Here is an 18,537-nt window from a genome sequence, read left to right as displayed (position 1 = left end):
CTGCGGGACCCGGAGCGGGCCGGGCGCGTCCCCCCCGCTGCTCTCACCTCCGGGAGGCTCCTGCCGGCGCTCAGGCTGTAGATCTTCACCTCGTTGAGGCTGGAGACCTGCATGGCCGCGGCCGTACCCGCCCCTTCCCGGGCACAGGGGAAGCGGAAGGCGGAATCGCTTCCGCCGGCTCTGCCTCCCGCCGCCGGCGGGCGGGACCCGCGGGGCGGGCGGCCCGGGATCGGCAGCGCTGCCCCTCCCTCGCACGGGGTAGAAGCGAGGGAAGCACAGCAAACCTGCGGCACAATCAGCTCTGCCAGCGCGGCAGCTCACAGCCAAACAGCTCCGCTGCTGCGGCTTCCCACGGGAAGAGCTCGGTCTGTCCGTCAGGCAGGTGTCAGCGAGGCGGGTCATGGTGCCACTGAGGTGTCCGCCAGGCAGGTCGTGGTGCCGTCAGGGTGTGCATCTAACAGGCTGTGGTGTCAGTGAGGTGTCCGTCACGCGGGTCATGGTGCTGTTGCCTAAAATCGGCTCTTAAAAGAAACCTCTCAGATCAATTTGTGAGTTTTAATAAGCAGGCATTCTTTATTATGATGCACTGCATGATCACAGTAGGCCCGGTGCCCTGGTAATCAGCTCACCTAAGTGCACCCAGAGGTATCTTCACTACAGCTTACATGTCTGCATTACATGATTATTCATTTTTCATTCCTCGCATTCTTGTTACATATTTCTGACATTTCCCAACACTTATTAGCATATATACACATCCTTACAAGGTCTATGAGGGGCTTCATCAGGAGTCTCTGGTGGTTATCTATGTCTGGAGCCCCCAAAGTCCTAAATGACTGCCTTATGCACTTCTTTAACACAATACACCTGATTATAGAGTCACTTAGTGTTGCTTGGCTGGCTGCTTCAGTTCCCTTCTTCATTAGTTCTTTACTTTACTTAATTAATTCCTTTAAATCACTTGGCTCAGCTATATGTAGTTTCTATGGCGCATTCCGCTGCAAAAACTTTTAGTTCTTGTTACATCTCAAAACTCAGATATCAATGCCATTGAGGTGTCTGTCAGGCCGACTGTGGTCCCATTCTGGATGATCTCCATGTGAAATCCGGAAGGCTGGAATTGTTTGGCAGCCTCGGTGGAGGGGCTTAATTTTCTCAGCCTGCGGGGAACTGTGTCCGTTATCTGTGGAAAACAGTGAATCCAGGATTTGACTCATCAGAACCTTGTCAGCAACCATAAAAAAAAAAAGACATGCAAATAAATCCAACCATTCCTGTTCCAATTTACAAGAGACTGAAATAATCTATATCCGATCTATACACATCTTCAAGAAACAATGAAAATCACAACTAAATTCTTAATAATACATAATTCTGATACAAGATGCAAATAGAAGCTGTTTCAAGTAAGTCTTATGCATGGTCCCCATCATTGCAACAATGATGATACCAATATCATGACTAGAAAGGCCTCTATTCTAGTTTGTATTAGAGGGTGTTATAGCTGAGATTCCTGGGAAATGAGCACACCTAAATATAGGTGCCTATGTGGGTGCTAGGTGTTTAAGCTCCAGTTTCAGTGTTAAGGCTTCACTTGCTTAAATGTAGGTTCTCTAGTGGCATTTGAGATGCTGTATAGTGTCCAGGACACCTAGATGGGCTGACACAAGACCTATGGAAAAACCATGCCCTCTGCAGCATAATCTGGAGGCCAGGGAAGATGTCCAGGGACATCTCTGGTGGCACTAGAAGCTGGGGCAGCTAAATCTCATCCCTGGTAAATGCGGTTAATGAAGCGTGAGGAGTAACGTGGTGCAGCAGCCACTGGGTGTCTTCTATGGGGTGAGCTCCATCATGTCTAGGTTCCACCATCTAATTAGAGCATCGTGAGCTGTTAATAGACATTTAAAGCTGAATTCCCTTGTCCACTATTCAGAATGTCCTAAGGAATTCCAGACATCCACACGGGGTTGGTTGGTGTGACAGAAGGCCAATGTTACCCTGGAACAGCAGCTGAAGGCCCAACAGGATGCTCCAGGGCACCTCAAAAGGCATTGGGCAGAGTCAGGAGGTCTGAACCTACAAAGAATTCCTAGAGGTAAAAAACACTGGAGATTCTTACAGCAGGAGAATTATGTGACTTTCTTTAGCTTAGACTGCCTAAGGATTCCTGACCCTCCTGTCCATTCCCTAGATGCATTAGCTGACTACAGTGCAAACAAAGAAAGGTAGAACCCAGAGGTTCTAACTGCACAGCAGGGAACAGTGTTTTATTTCAAGTGTCTTAAAATTATTTTTTTATTCTTGTCAGTCAAATTTAGTTAGCATGAAAAGTTGATAAATTCAAGCCTGGCCAGTCATTCATTTAGGACTTAGAAAATTGAAGGGGAAAAATGAACTAGAATGAAGGCTATTAAAAATTTCAATCCAAATAACTTAAGAGCAGCCAAATCTGCCTGTTACCCTGACTACAGAATTTAAAAGGTATATCATTAATTTTTGTTGCATGTAGTAATGATATACTTCTAGATTTTCCATTCAAATGAATATAGATGAGCAGGTACATGAACTGACTGCAAATAGGTGAGATACAGGATGCTTTCAACAAAGAGCAAATCATGTTACTTGCCTTTTCTTTCTTTTTTCAGTGTCAGAATTTGCTGTGTGCAGTACTGGTGTTGGCCATGGTGGTGCAGTGTTCTGAACAGTGGTGATAAGCAAACTGAATGTTACCTTTCCTGGTTTTAATGACTAGACAGTGCCCCTGCAGTAGATACATACACATGATTATGTTAAGGACAAGCTGTCAGGTACATTCACTTTTAATGTTAAGTATATAAAAAAAAGTTCATCAAGAAGGTTCTGCTGCACTTCACATACACAGTGTGTGAATAATCAATATTCCAATATTGTTTAACATAATTAAGAAATAGATACATAGCTAAGAAATTATGATAAGTAGTTCATATACTAATATTAAAGGTACACAGAAAATTATCAAATTATTTAGGAGGTTCTTCATTGAAATCTTTTAGACTATAATTTTAAATATATTGCTGCAATAATAGTAAAACCATGGAGGGTTGGGAAGTAGGATTTAAAAGATTGGTTTTAAGCAGAGGGAAAAACACCCCACACATTATTAGAAGACTAAATAAGTAATGCTCATAATAGCTGTATAATTTGTTTTATAGAGAACTACAGCTCTATGGCTGCTGTTTTGCAAGCTTAAAACAAGCTTTCTCGCTAGTATCAGTGTCATAATTGTCTAGGTAATTAATTTTGGTTACCTGTTTGAGAAAGTTGTTTGGGAGATACTTCAAGTAGGATATTTCAGTACTGTTAATGACTGTTTTGAGGCAGAATTTTGTTCCTTAGTGTGCCATCTGAAAAAGTACTCATAAATAGAGAGGCAGAGTCACAGAAAAGTTAATTGCCTTGATGGATCAAAGGAAACAGAAAGCCACGTGATGATCATGAGGGAATTAGACAGCTCTGAGATCACATGGCACCACATGCAGGGCCAGCCAGGGAAATGGCTGAGGAGACGTGAGCTGTCAGAGCTGTGTTACCACCAGACTGCAGCACACTCTCCTTGTCCCACAGTATGTGGTGCTGCCTGCTTCTTCCCTTCCACCTCCACTGCTGCTTCATCCAGCCTGAAAAATATGTAATGGGGTAAAAAATAAAGATTAAAAAGTTGCAGTAAAACCAGAAAATATGATAATAGAAGACATTCAGCAGGACATTGCTTAGGTATTAACATCATGTCTAATTGATCATTTTCTATGAAAACAATAAAGTAGCATAATATTTTCACTTTAATAATAGTAACGAAGCAAATGTGAAATATGAAAAAATAAGACAAGTTGTGTTGCTACTATAAAAATGTTTAGGAAGGAAATAGCATATATTGTAGAATCCAGAAATCCAGCAACCACTGAGCTTGGATTTTACCCTATTAGTCATAGCATCCATGCATACAGAAGCATCCCCAAAATCTAGCACCACTGCATCAAGAAACATTTCTGTTCTCTTCACACTAGCGTCAACTTACACAATTCTAAATTTAAGAAGCTTATGAGAATGTAACATTTCTAAAATTAATCATGCAAAGCATTTCTACAGCTTGAGACTGCAGCAAGGATCCAGTGAAAACTGGTTTGAGGTGGGAAAGAACTGCCTTATCCAGGTGATGAGGTTTTCTATACCTTTCAGGCTACTAGTCTATGGGTAGATATATATGATGTACATGCTTGAGCATCAGTTAATTCTGTTTTCATTATTAAAATGTATAGTCTAAAAAAAAAAACAAACCAAAAAGGAAGATTAGACAATAATCACTATTTCTATGAATACCATCTCACACACCTATATGTTCATTTTTTGGAATTTTTTGGCTTTCTGGAAAGCCCTTTGTTGTGCCCTAGGGGTCTGTGATTGAAAAGAATTAGAGTCATAACAGTTATGAGCACTGAATGTTTAATTAGCCTAGAAAGGAAAAAGAATAAACCAAAAAAGCCTCCACAGACTGATTATTTCAGCTACAAATCTCAATGTCTTTTTCTGGAGTACAGACTCTCCTCCTCCACACATGTATTGCTTTTTTATAAATCACTAAAAATGTTAAAGAGAAGCAAAGGAAGATGAATCATTGGCTAATCTAAAGAGTCTATACATTTAGAGCCTAAGACCTTGACCTGCATGTTAGCTACCTAAAGCACAACTTACATGGAATGATGCAGGATGCCTTGCATCAGATGCTTCTATCGAGTGCTGAAGATACTCAAACTCATTGGAGGTCTTCATTTAAGGTTCTTGAAAGTGTCAAGAGCTCTTCTTCTTTGCATGACCAGACCTGCCTGGCCCCAGCATCTCAAACCCTCTGCGTTTACAACAGGTCATGTGGAAAACCAGGAGCATCTTTCTGTTTAATTTCTCGTGGGGCTTCGTTTACATTTGATACACAGAAACATGAGTAAATAATGCACTGTCTTTTGAAGAAAATAAGCCCTTAGTAATAGAAGAGATTGTCTAAGTGGTGTATGACTGCATAGGGATTAGACCACTCAACTGGAAGACAAGAACTGGATAACTGCCTGTGAGAGGCTTAGACTCCCACTTGCAGAGATGCTTTTCAGAGGCAGGTGCACACTTGCTTCCTTCAGAACATGCCTGCATTAGATGGCTCTCAAGAACATTCCTCCACCCAACCTACGAAACACTCCCAATGTCTTAACCAAGCTTAAGGCAACATAACACAAGCTCAAGACTTGGTAAGGACTAAAAGCCACAGCTATATACCAAGGAAGAAGCATCACCAGGAGCGAAAGCATCACTACCTCGCAGGCTTCTGCACCACTTATTTGTTAAATAAAGCACCCAGGGAAGTCCCAGAAACAAGAGTTTCCTAGAAGTTTCTTTAGTTATTCCAAAACCTTCAGGCTTGCTAGAGGCAGTCAGTGTTCAACACAAAACTAATGGCCTCTGCATTATTTGTGCCACTTTAAAAGACAGTAAAAAGATGCAAAGCTGCCGGAATCAGAGCTGTGACAGAGCACCAAGCACAGCAGCCCACCGTGGCCCGGGAAGGAGCCCGCAGTTCGCTGCACTCACCTGCAGATCCGGCGGCCGCTCCGCTCCGCCCCGACCCTGCCCCGGCCGCCTCCGAGCGTGTCCGCGCCCGCCCCGCCGGGAGCCGCCGGGAGCCGCCGGGCCGGGAGCGGTGGGCACAGGGAGCAGCGCGGGCAGGTGAGGCAGCGGGAAGAGACTCGGCATCCCCCACATCCCCCACACCCGCGCTGGCAGCGGTCGGTGCCGAGGGGCCAGTGCCACACCTGCCCCGTCCCGTCCACCGGAGAGCGAGGGCGTGAGTCGGGGGTGCCCCGGGGGAGCCCTCGGGAGCGACGGGGGATTGCGGTGCAGTGCCCGCTGCTCGCTCTCCTGCCCTCATCTGTTCGCTTCACGCCACAGTAGCCGTCCCCCCTCCGGATTGTCGCGACTGTTCTGTCTATGGTGGTGTGACGACACCGTCTCTGTACTCCAGGACCTGCCTTCCTCCAGCTCCTTCCTATCCAGCCGGGGAAGAAAAAACACAGGGGAAAGCAATATTCCATTCTTGCCAGTGGCATCTTTTGCAGCCTTTATGTTCAGCAGAGGTCTTGCTTTCAGTTTTCCCTACAAGTATCCAACAATTTGAGAATGAATAGTTATCAAGCAGAAATGCTTTATTACATTTGGGTGGTTTGGTGAAGTCCCCAGACTCCCCAGTGGTGACTGGACGTACAGCGCAAGGCAAATGGAACAGGCCGGGAGGGAAAAGGGGAGGAGGAAGCTTCATTTCTTCATTCAGAAACTGGATGGATCAACCCTGAGAAGGAAAGAACAGCCACACTCTTTCCGTGACATTCTGGGGAAGGTCATGTTCCATTTCAGCCTGAGACATAAGACTGACTCACTCTCCTGGTGTTTCTGAAAAAAAAAAAAATCAGTGATCTGTTCTAACTTTTTCTGTTCTTAGGGAAGAGCACACTTTGTGCTGTGCTTTTCAACCACTTACCTGCTTTGAGTTTCTGCAGTGAGCAGGAGTGAAGGAAAAATACTAGATAATGTCGGAGTTCTGGCTAATTTCCGCTCCAGGAGACAAAACAAATCTGCAGGCATGGGAGAGAATGAACACTGTGACATCTAAATCCAACCTGTCCAGCAACAGCAAATTCCATATTCCAGACTTAAAGGTAAGTGAAGAAGGGGTTTGTGTGTGGGCAGTACAGCAGCACTAGCTAGGGCTAAAGACTTTTGGGATAACTGTGGGATTTATCCTTTGGGATAAACGTGGGATTTATCTTTCGGGATAACATGCAGAGAGTAGAAGAAAACTGTGGTTGGGGGATGAGTTGTGTTCAGTCAACTGAAAATTGATCAGAGAGAAGTAAGTCATTGTGCTTGAAGCTGACCTTCACATTGGAAGGGTACATGTATCAGAAGTAAAAATGAATGAGATAAGTTAAATAACTAATCTCTTGCATTCCATGTACAATTTGCTCCTAGTCATGAAAGACATACAGCACTTTACATGATGGATTGCTAATGCAAAGGGAGTAGCTAGAACCACAGCAGTAACACTGCTGACAGAGAAAACAGTGCTACAATGCACATTACACCTTGGGAAATTGATGTGTGTGTTTATTCAGCTGCATTATCCAGCTTCATAATATCATATAAATTCAAAGGGTATTAATCCATGATTTAAAAAATTATTTATGAGATCTGCACTTCTATTTCAATGGTGGCTATGAGGAAACCAAGATCTGCTGCATTAAAGTCAGTAGAGCTATCACAGATGTAGAACTTGGTTCCTTGGGGAGTTGTCATCACCCATCACTTAACAATGCTACACTTAGTGCACCCAGGATCTGCCTTTAATCCAAAAAGATTGTTAACAGTTATAACTTGAGCTCTTCCAAGTACATAAGGATCCAGGACAGGGGAGCATGGCCTGTTCTCAAGTAATAACCTACTGAATTGCCACATGAATGTTTCAGACTGGTAATGTTGCTTTTTGCATACACACCTGAGATCGTTATTATTTTTACCATCTATGGACCTTATTTTTACCATCTGTGGACCTTACCCAACTGGTGGTAGTGTGAGTCTGCTTATGTAAAGGAACTAAAGCATTTGGAGTATCTGGAGACACCCATTCACATTCTGCTATTTGTTCTATATAAAATTTGTTTCTTCTCCCTCAGCTTGACCCTTCATAATGTTGAGCTGGCAACATTAGAAGAAAAGATTTAGCAATATACTGCAATACCATAAATACAAGATGGTGACTGAGTCATACAAAAAGCAGATGTTGGTCAGAAGAAGCTTTGTGAGAGACTTAATCTTCGGTAATAGCAACAACTCAGACAGAGATCCTCTGTCTTAGGGTCTCTTAGTGCTGCTTCTCTTGGTTCTCTCAGTACATCTGACTTGTTTGTATGTGTGCATTATTTTTGTGCATTTCTAGTCATTGTTTTATCAAGTTAAAGACTATGCAGCTCAATGATACAGGATGAAATGAAAACAGGAAGACAGTGATGTGTGATCTTGAGACTACATGTATTTTTTTCCTTTATTGGAAAAGGCTTTTTATGCCCTAGGTCTTGGGTAAAGGAATTGCTACTATTTTCCACAAAGTAAATAAAGTTCAGCCAAACTATTGAATTCATGAGCGTTAAGCACAAATCAGTCTCCTTAAGGCTCTGCCAACAGAAGCCTTAGGCAGAGTTGTGCATCTTTCACCTAATTCTCATCTTTTGCACAGGTGGGGACACTGGATGCTCTTGTTGGTCTGTCAGATGAGTTGGGAAAACTTGATAGCTTTGCTGAAAGGTAAAATAGATCTTATTTACTATCTGCAAATGAGAAACAGACATTGTTTTTATGGGACGGTATGTCCTTGTGTTCACCTCAGTCTGACTCAGTTCAGCCTGGACTACAGCTGGACTAAAGTGGATAGACTTTGTTTAACCCTTGTGTTGATTGTCATGGAGTCATCACAAGGAAAGGATCATTCCTTAAAATTTAGCTGAATGGAGTCTGTGATAGTTTTCTCTGCGCAGCCATTTGAGTGGCAGTGCTAGGAAAGCTGTTTCTCAAAAGGAAACTGCTTAAAAAGGTGACTTGTTTGTTTGTTTGTTTGTTTGTTTAAGAACATTTTTCCTCCCCCATCCAGAAACTTAATAAAACAGCTTTTAGAGAATATGAAGCCCTTCCTGATCTTGTTTTCACAAAGTATTTCTGTAGAGCCTTCTATCCCTTTGCAAACAGATATAGGAGTTCTAAGGATTAAGTTATTTTAAATAAAATCCAAACCTCTCCCTTTCAGGCTTTTAAACTCCTTGAAAGCCAGAATATTGACTCCCATTGTATAAAACCCACTCAAGCAAAGACTCGCATGATCTGACCATGACTTGCTGACCATTGTCAAGTTTGCCTTTTGGACCAAACTGACCTGAATGTACAAAGAGTAATATAGTGTAGCAAGCTGAGAAAATGCCAGGATGTAAGATGCTTCCTGGCACAAAATAGAGTTTGAGGCAATGAAAGTATAAGCTGCTGGGTTTTTCTGGTTTGTTCTATTTTTTGTTTTGGAAGCATGCAAATATGAACACATGTAGTTTTGGTCATGTGTTAGCTCTGGGGCTTTTAGACTTTTTTCTCCCAGTTCAGACTGAAAAGGATTTGCTTATCTAAATATATATCAATCCTTTCATAGGTTTTTATCATGCAATTGCAAACACATACAGAAACCCTGACAGAAACTGTTGGCATCTAGGCTAGGCAGTTTGGGTCCAAGTAGGTCTGCTACAATACATTTCTCCATAGAATTTTTTTTCTTTTAATTTTATTGGTGCTACATGAAGTCTGTATTAGGATGATTACATTTGATCACTCTGGATTGCACACAACATTGATGTTTCTAGGGTCATAGAATATGATTCATATCTTGCGTTGAAAGGGACTCATAAGGATCATAGAGGCCAACACCCTGCTCCTCACAGGACTACCTAAAACTAAACCATATTGCTTTTTCAGGATTTTTAGCAGGACAGAGCAACTTAATTAACCAAGAAAACCGTCTCCATACTGACCCTGCCAAAAATACTGCCCCATATTCTTTGTAAACATGTTGAGGCCTCTGGTTCATACTGCAGAGAAGGAAATGGGAATGAGGGTTAATCTGGGAAGAGACAGTGCCAATACCTGCTAACTGTTCTCATGGAAGGTGTCTCTAGTCAGGGTAGCAGATAGGCAAACTGCAGTGAGGCCCTTCCACTGTTATCTGCTGAGGCAAGGACTTTTCCTGTTTGTCCCATTTGCATATCAAGATAGGTAACCAAGAAGGATCAACAACATTTAAAAATAAGAGGGATGCATTGAAAAATAAGAAAAATGCATTAGAATAGTAACAGATAATAATCAACACAGATTCATCAACACAAGAGAAAATCAAATGTATTAGCAGATTGAGTCCCACAAGGACATACAAAAGCATTTTGCATTAAATAAATGACTAAGGTTTATGTCTGAATTGTGATTCAACGGTTAAAATGCCAAGCACTCACACTTGATTGAAGTAAATGGCATCCAGAGGGTTACAAGCCTGTTCAGATGACCTGAGCAGTCATGTTCCTGCTCCTCTGAAAGAGCTGCTCGCTGAACTGTTGCTGGATAAACACAGCTGCCAGTAAAGCCAGGCAGTGCAAACCTGTCAGCGCTGCCTCCTGCCAGGACAGCAGAGAAGGGGCAAGAGCTTGCAGGAGCTATTGTTTCCACATACTTTTATTATTTATTTACTCAGGGAGGAAGAGTGTTTTTCCATGTCACCCTGTGGTAGCATGGAGCTCTCTCATATTGACAGTCCCCTGGGTCACTGTTAACTGGGAGTTCTCCCTGTTCTCTGTCAGCAGAGCATTTGGCAGCAGCCTCAGATTGCAGGACTTCTGCTCCCTGTAGTGTTTTGGAGGCCTGGCTGGTAGCATCTTTTCGTTTTCAGTATCACTTAAAGACTTTGACTTTTTTTTTTGGAAGGTAATGACATTGCGGCACTTGCAGAAGCAAAATGTGAAAGTCTTTCAAGACATAATAATAGGTTAAATTGAGTTATTCTCTTTATGGGTTTTTACTACTACTTCTTGAGGCAGTTTAGCTGAAACCCCCTCCTTTTTAAAGCATCATTTGAGCGTGATATTTGCTCAAGGTGGGATTCATCTCATCTAAAGGCAGAGGTTTAAGTGTTGACTGTGAAAGCTGCTCACTCAGTGAAACAGTAATGAAAGCAACTTTGGAAAATCTCCTGGTTTATACACTTCCCCATGGACTGCTTTCTCTGTAGGATCTTTAGCCTCCTTCTGTTGGTCTAACCAACTATTGTCTTGTTCCAAGTTCCTTTGAGCTCCCTGAGCATCATGAAAGAGGACAAAAGCCAGCTGTATCTACCAGCTGAAATTTTCAGAAATGCTTGGCAAGGTCACAGCTGACAGGGAACCACTCTCTGGATCTCTCAACCTCCCCACAGCCAGAGTGTGGGCAACACATGCTGTACTCTAGCAACCCTCAGCTGGCACCAGGTCCCTAAGGGGCTGCATGTAGATAGTGAAAAACTGCAGCAGCTCTGTGAGAGGGATGTGAACTGGAGCACAGTGGTGTAAATTCCTCCTGCAGGAACTCTGAACTGCTCCTGTCCAGGGTAACAGAAGAATGCTATGGGTTGAAAGGGTTCTTTAAAGATCGTCCAACCACCCTGCCATGGGCAGGGGCACCTTCCATTAGACCAGATTGCTCAAAGCCCCATCCAATCTGGCCTTGAATGCTTCCAGTTGTAGGGCATCCACAGCTTCTCTGGTCAACCTGTTCCAGTGCCTCATCACCCTCACGGTAAAGAATTTCTTCCTTTGTGTTCAATCTAAATCTACTCTCACTTTAAAGCTGTTGCCTCTTGTCCTGTGAGTACAGGTGCTGGTAAAAAGCTTCTCTCCAGCTTTCATATAAGCTCCCTTTATATATTGAAAGGTCACAATAAGATCTTCTCTTCTTCAGACTGAATGATCCCAAACAGCATGAATTCTAACTACTGCATTCTTGGCAGCATCAGCAATCTCATCTTTTTCCTCCCTGTCACAGGACTAGAAAACCTTTCCCAAGACTAAGTTTTTTCTCAGGAATAGAGACAGATGTAACTGCTTTGCAGCACATGAATGAAAATCCTTTTCTCTGATGTTTTCCTCATACCAGGAAAGACTGTACCTGGCCCAAAGTCCTATTCCTGAGCTCTTGAAAACCACAGGATGTCACAAGATACATTGTCCAAACACTGTAGGTGCCCTTTCAGTCTGCAGCTCACCTGCAGCTGTAGTAGCCTCCCCTCAGGAAGGAAAGAAAGGGATAAGAAGCCTGCCATTACGCTCCCTATCACTGTGCCAAGGATTATGTCCACTTCATGTCTCCACCAATTTCATGATCAGGAGGTTGCTTTGTAGCTGCTGCTTTTTTTTTTTTTACAGTGTGTAGTCAACCTGGAACAGTTAGGGAACTGAAAGCCAAATTCTGTGAATATCTCTGAGTGCAGAAGGATACTTGAACAACTGGAAAGTCTCTTAGCCTGTATGAGACAGGTACTTTGAAGGGAGGGACTTGATGAATCCATTTTTTTAAATCAGCAAAGAATAAGTAACTGTGTGGAGATAGTATTCTCCAGGAGGGGCTCTGTTCAAATCACTACTCTGAAATGGGCAGAAGGATTTCAATCTAGTTCTCCAGTACCTTAAAGGAATGTCTTGTCCACCATGCTAAAGATAAGAGAGAAAGAATCCCCTAAAGAGAAAGAACAAGAAGGAAATTCTCCCTGTCAAACAAGTGAACACTGCCATTTACCCGAGTACTTTATAAGAACCTTCTCTCAGCAACCCTTAGAGTTTCTTTGGCATCCTAGGGAATGGATTTTCAGTCAATGTTGTCTGTATGTAGCCTTCTGTTCCTTCATCACCTTTGGGGTTTTAAACATGGGTTTCTTGCCTTCTGGTTTCTGCTATGAGTATAATGAGTGTAGAGAAGACTGAATCTTGATCAATCTAGTGCACTGGATAAATGACATTACCTGTGTTTTTACAGAGATCAATGTATTTAAGAGAAATTTAGTTCTGCAATATGTCATAGATTTTTTTTATCATCATTTGAATTGCAAATTAACCTACCTTGCTTCAGGTGTTTTGTTTGGGCATCTCTGTGTTTATTAGATTATTATGATAACTGTTTTGTTACAATTTTGTTACAATTTCACTAACACAGTTTTCTTGTTACACCTAAGCATAATAAAGAAAATAGCCCAGTACATAGGAGAAGTTATAGAGGACTCAAAAGATAAAGTCCAAGAAAATCTTCTGGCTAATGGAGGTAGGTGCTGTGAATGTGGGATTTTTAATGCATTGATGATGCCTTTGTTTGTTTTAGAATATGAATATGTGGAATTGAAACTGACACTTCAGAAAGGACAGCCACAGCAACATTTTATAAGAACATGTTTAGCCTGCTCCCATTTTTCTCAAAGTTAGCAGAAGCTAACTTTGGATGAAGACGAAAGCAGGAGACATCCTCCTTCACTCCTAAAATGACCTAGCACATTTCTGTGCCCTGCCTGGGCTTGATCTCTTATGGGCACCTAAATCTCATTCTGTATGGCTGTGTGACATCTGTCAGTGATCTGTTACTGATTTGCATTCCCCAGCTATCCTGAAAAAGTATAACAAAATTGGACGTGTTACACATGCTAAATACAAACTTGTAGAATGATGCTTTTGAATAAACTTAAGAGTGCGCACTCCATCACCCTTTGACTGTCTACAATGTCGTACTTCAGACCTGTCTGGGTAAAGGATGGGGAGGAAGTTCTTTTAGAAATGTCCTTGCATGACATAAAACTGACGTATGATGAGTGCAGCTGTTTAAGAAATACAATAATCCCACTTACTGTGTTTCAGGACTAAAGGATAAAATGAAATGTCTCAAAAGTATGTTGACTGATGATTGTGGTGTTGTCACATGCATGCATTTGTGTGTTTTAGTGCTAGACACAGGTCTTGGTCTGGTTGTAGAGATACAGTGATCAGGTTACGATGGATTTCTCAAGTAACCACCTCGTAGCTTGATCACGATATCCCTATGACTTGAGAAACAACAGGTTTCATTAATTTCCTTGGTTTTCCCTTTTTACACAATTTTGTTTTCATGTCAGCTCTTCATGTGTGGTATCACAAGGATATGACAATTACTTGTGTGTTACTAATTTCTCTCCTCTGTCTGGGTTTGGTCATCCAAACAAATCATATTAAATTAGGACATTAACCTTTCCAGGATTATTCACTGCATCTTAAAAAATGAAGTCAGCTTTAGTATGTGAGGATTCCCCTAATATCTTCCAGTGTCAGTCTTCATAAGCAGCAGCAACTTTGCTGCACCAAGTCTTCCTCCTTTCTTTTTTGATTAGCAAAAGGACTCTAAAGTCCTTTTGGACTTCCTTGAGTTTGTGAACTCAAGGACTTCCTTGAGGTCGTGAAATTAGAAACAAAATTATAAGACCTGATTTCTTGCTTCATGGTCCTGTTTCAGACTATTAGACCATCCCAACTCAAACTTTAAGTTACACTGATTTTAGCTCAGTTGTATATAATTCTGATAGCAGTTAGGTGGTGGCTGTGTGTCTAAATTTTTTGTTAGATTTGTATGAAGAAAAATGCAAAATACTAAAAAATACAGCACTTTTAGTTATGTGAGCATACACACACAGAGTTTTTCAGTGGGCAACAGCTGAAAGCAGCCATGAGGAAATTTCTCTCTTACAGACAGAAATGTATATTTAGGTAAGAAAAAAATTTAAATATATTGTAACAGCATAAGCAAGTTTTCTTGCTTATGACAGAATAAAAAATGTGAAATGTAATTAAAGCTTTTCTTCAAAGATTCATACCAAATTCTCTCCCATTTATGGTAATGTTAAACCAAATGAATTTTAAAATTGAATAAGTGGTAGAATAACTCAATTCTTTATAGTGAATGCAAAACAAAGCAAAGTGGGAAGCATAACAATTTTGAAGAATTAAGTGTTTTGAAGGGAAAGTGTCTAACACTGCCTCTTAGAGCTGAGTGTAAATTAGATTATGAAAGATTCAGGCTGTGAAGTTCCTGGACAGCTGTGAGCTGGTAGGAATCATCTCTCCTGGGTGGGCAGCTATGTGAAGTCTTTTAGAAGTGACTTGACAGGTCCCATAAATGAGGGATGCCATTCCATGAGCATCAGAATTCTAAGACTGCTTGGCAAGTTACACTCAGGTCTGCTAGTGTAGTTCACAGTAGTTTGTGCCATCCCCAAGATCAGGCTGCTTAACTAACCTGCACCAGTGCCAGAGCACTGCTCAGAAGTGAGCTTGAAAACCTGGGCTGAGAACTCATGCTCTCCAACATCCGGATTCTGCTGAGAATTAAGGAATGTGAGGATAGAAAGGGCATGTGAAGTTCTTTGGGGAACTTTTATATCTCATCAGCTATAAATAGGTCAGTGTCTGTCTTTAAAGAGCCTGTGAATACAATGTTCCTCTGCACAGCCTGGTAATTCGGTGCTCTTTGCAGGTTTCATCCCCACTGTATTTAGCAAGGCCTAAGCACGCAAGCTTAGAAGAGAGGCAGCAGGGTGAAATCCTTGTGCTGTGTACCCCGTGCTTGAAAATGCTGTGTGAACTCTGTTGCTGAAGTATTTTTGACCTCTCTGCATTCCCCATAGAGAACATGAGCAAGCACTGCTGGAGAACTGTGCACATGAGAGCTGTGCCATAGCTCTCCCTGCCTTCTGCAGTTTTGCACCTTTTCTGCACCCTCTGTGTGCAGGAGAATTTGCTCATTCCTGATTAGATTAGCAGGAAGCATTGGATCTTTGCCTTGTGACTCCTGCCGATTGGATGGGGGGGACATTGACACAGATGTGGTTTTAGAAAGAGGGGGAGAACACCACCGTGCTAGTGCTCTCTGCCTTCTAGGCAGTTTATCCCTTGCTAAGAAGCCTGTTCCCTCCTAGCATGAGACTTTCCATGCTTCGGAAATCTAATAGGGTAAACTGACTCTGTTGTGGGGTGAGAGAAGCCCATGGAAAGGATAGTGCTCTCCTGCCAAGGGTATTCGGTATCACACAAAACAGGGTAGTACCCTCAGCCTGCTAATATGGCAATTACACAATTTTTCACATTCCTTCTCATGCACCTTGGTTCATAAAGTTTTGCCCTTACCCTCAAAGTCCAGCCCACAAGAAATTGTGCTTAAACCTCACTGTGGAACTGAATTCACTCCCTGGACAAGGCAGCAAAGAGCACTTAAGGACCTCAGCATGCACATCCTTTTACTTGGCACCTTGAGCTTGTTTTGCTCCCTATTGCCTCAGTGCAACTTCCCAGATATTCTCCATATTTACCCTCCTGGTCTGGAAGGGAGCCCACCCTTCAGGTGACAGTGCCTCTGGCCTCTTTGTCTAGACCTTGAGACCGTGCCTGCTGCCTTCCCTCGCCTTCTTAACCTTTAGGGGGCAGTTCCAGCCCCTCTGCTTGCTGTGGCAGGATGCATGACTTTACCTCATCCTATAAAGTTGTGCAAGAACACTGTATAGTGGTGTGTTCAGCATCCAAAGGGCTCTCAAGACTCAGGCAAAGAGCTGTTTGATTTCATGAGCTGCTGGAGGAGAATTCCTTAGTTGGTACCATAATGTACTAAGCCTTACTGTTTTCTAACATCAAGGAGCCTTGATCTTCAAACAGTGGAACAGGATGATCCTGTTCTAGGAGCTGGATGTTGTATGTGTCGTCTCCTCTTGATTCTGGGAAGAAGCCATTGCTCCCTATGGTCTAAGGGTGCCTTGTTTTGGAGGTTGCATGCACAGAGCCTTGCTGTGAATTTCTGTTGTGGATGCTGTGACTGGATTTATCCATTTATATAAATACCCTATAGCTCTTTGTGAGATGGGAACTTCTGTGCACAAAATCAGTGAGAAATTTGTCATCACACTTGAATTTGTTTGATTTCTAGTGAGCACTTGATTGAATCACAGAGAAGTGACGTCTTCTATGCTCTTAATACCCTTGATGAAGCTCTCAACCACCCTGACTATTACTGCTTGTCCTGGGCATGAAGTATTTTTCTGATAGCTCTTGCTGGGATTTAATTCAGGCATATTGCAGAAATCAAGATTGAGATTACACAAAACTGTTTCTACTGTGAAGAAGAATGTCTCTACAACTGTGTGTCCTGTTGATACAGATAATTTTACACTTTTTCTATACTGCTAGGTGTAAGGCAGTAAAGATTTCTGGTTTAACTTCTAAGTTTGGGCATGTTTAAAAAGGTGATTAGATTGGGCATGTGATCTGTGTGGATTTGATCTAGATCAACTCTCTATAAGAATTCAGAGGTTCTGGTTCACTCCTGTCTCAAAAAATAATCAAAGTTGTGCCTAAGCTATAGCTGGGGACTACCACCCAAACTTTGGCTGTCTGATACACTATCTCCTTTCATGCATCTCTTTGCATTTTCAGTTGACCTAATTAGCTACTTGACACGGTTTGAGTGGGACATGGCCAAATATCCCATAAAGCAGCCGCTGAAGAATATATCAGAAGCATTAGCAAAGGTAAATTGCAATCCAAATTTTAAGATGTCACCATGGGGAAGCATGTCTTTTGGCAGGTTGTGATCCTTCCTCTCATTGCAATCAGTGGGAGCTTTGCCTTTGGCTTGGCCAGGAACAAGCTCAGAAGCACACACTTCATACTGAAGCAGTTTATACTATTTTAATTTCTACTGCAATTATAATGACACATACATTGAAACCTAACCAATCTGTAAGTATATGGCACTTAGTCAGATTTACTAGAGTACATTGATGTGTTTTGTGCACTTTAATGCCCTTCATTGTAAAACTTTTTTTTCATATACATATACTTCATATTATTCTCCATCTTGGAGGTTTTTTTGTGAAAATGTTGGTCTGATGTTAAATCAAATGCCTGCAGGCTGGATGAATTATTTACACTGTCAGCTCATTCAGAAAGGTGTGATGTGTTGTTCAATGTAGGTAACGAATGAAACCATGAACTTGCCCCTTAGGTACAGCTTCGGCACACTAACAGCAACAGCTGACTGAATCCTACTTTCTGCAGAGACCTTTGCCATGGGGGAGGTCTGACACGGGTTCCCTCCTGGCCACAATCCAGGTGCTTTTAGGGGGGCTGACAGCTGTGTGCTTGCGTTAAGGTGCAGTGGTAGTGGGATGGAGGTGAGAACAAGGCCTCCAGCACTGTGTTGAGTCGCTTTTTTTTACTTTGTTTTAGCAAGTGACTCAAATAGAAACAGACCTGAAGACCCGATCAGCTGCGTACAACAACATTAAAGGAAATTTGCAAAGCCTGGAGAAAAAAACTATGTAAGTATTTTGCATTGGGGATGCTGCATGGCTGGACTGAGGGCAGTGTGAGCCCACACCTATTGCTGTGCAGAGGACCATGTGTTTTCTGGTGGGAACACTTTTCTGGCTTTGGGGCATGCTGAGTAGCTGCAGACACAGTGAAAGCCAGTGATAGGAAAGCTGGTGTAATCAGCATGTCTCAAAATCAGCTCAGGGACAGTGCCATTCCCGATGGGATTTTATTGGCAGTGTGAGCAGGCAGTCTTGGCAAGAGTCAAAACCAAATGCACTGTATTGTTCTGATGGGACTTCACAGAGTCAGAAATTAGATGAGCAGTGTCAGCTGGTGGATTCCTTTGCCAGACAGAGCTGTGTCCTGTGTTCTGAACGGGATTTGCAGAGCTCCCATAGGAAACAGCTCTGTCTTGCTTGTTCCCGCACCTCATTGACATCCCACTTATATTTTTCTTTTCTTTGTTTCATTCTGTTGGTTCAGGTAATACACTGTTCGGGCTTCCCAAATGTTCTCTCTCCTGTCTTCATCTGCTTAT

The 18,537-nt window shown here is 42.3% G+C and overlaps 2 protein-coding genes across 3 annotated transcripts in view; one reads left to right on the top strand and one right to left on the bottom strand.

The window, feature by feature from the left end:
• Positions 1-148, bottom strand: part of NOL10 (nucleolar protein 10) — a 50,140-nt gene extending 49,992 nt beyond the window's left edge. The window contains exon 1 of the mRNA XM_027690151.1: positions 48-148. Within this exon, the coding sequence (XP_027545952.1) occupies positions 48-113 (66 nt within the window). The 5' untranslated portion in view covers positions 114-148. The remainder of the gene's footprint in view (positions 1-47) is intronic.
• Positions 149-5,711: 5,563 nt separating this feature from the next.
• ATP6V1C2 (ATPase H+ transporting V1 subunit C2) overlaps positions 5,712-18,537 on the top strand; it is an 18,715-nt gene continuing 5,889 nt past the window's right edge. The window contains exons 1-6 of one of the 2 annotated variants that reach the window (XM_027690126.1): positions 5,712-5,751; positions 6,521-6,737; positions 8,312-8,379; positions 12,857-12,942; positions 17,118-17,212; positions 17,913-18,004. In XM_027690126.1, the coding sequence (XP_027545927.1) occupies positions 6,609-6,737; positions 8,312-8,379; positions 12,857-12,942; positions 17,118-17,212; positions 17,913-18,004 (470 nt within the window). In that variant the 5' untranslated portion in view covers positions 5,712-5,751; positions 6,521-6,608. Of the gene's footprint in view, positions 5,752-5,937; positions 6,419-6,520; positions 6,738-8,311; positions 8,380-12,856; positions 12,943-17,117; positions 17,213-17,912; positions 18,005-18,537 lie in introns of those variants that run through there. The other variant, XM_027690125.1, reaches the window with a different exon arrangement.

Source organism: Neopelma chrysocephalum, unplaced genomic scaffold (genome assembly GCF_003984885.1).
Source record: "Neopelma chrysocephalum unplaced genomic scaffold, ASM398488v2 Primary Assembly neopelma1_80b, whole genome shotgun sequence".
Classification (NCBI taxonomy): domain Eukaryota; kingdom Metazoa; phylum Chordata; class Aves; order Passeriformes; family Pipridae; genus Neopelma; species Neopelma chrysocephalum.
The sequence above is the reverse complement of the archived record's forward strand: the minus strand, read 5'-3'. Positions and strand labels throughout refer to the sequence as shown.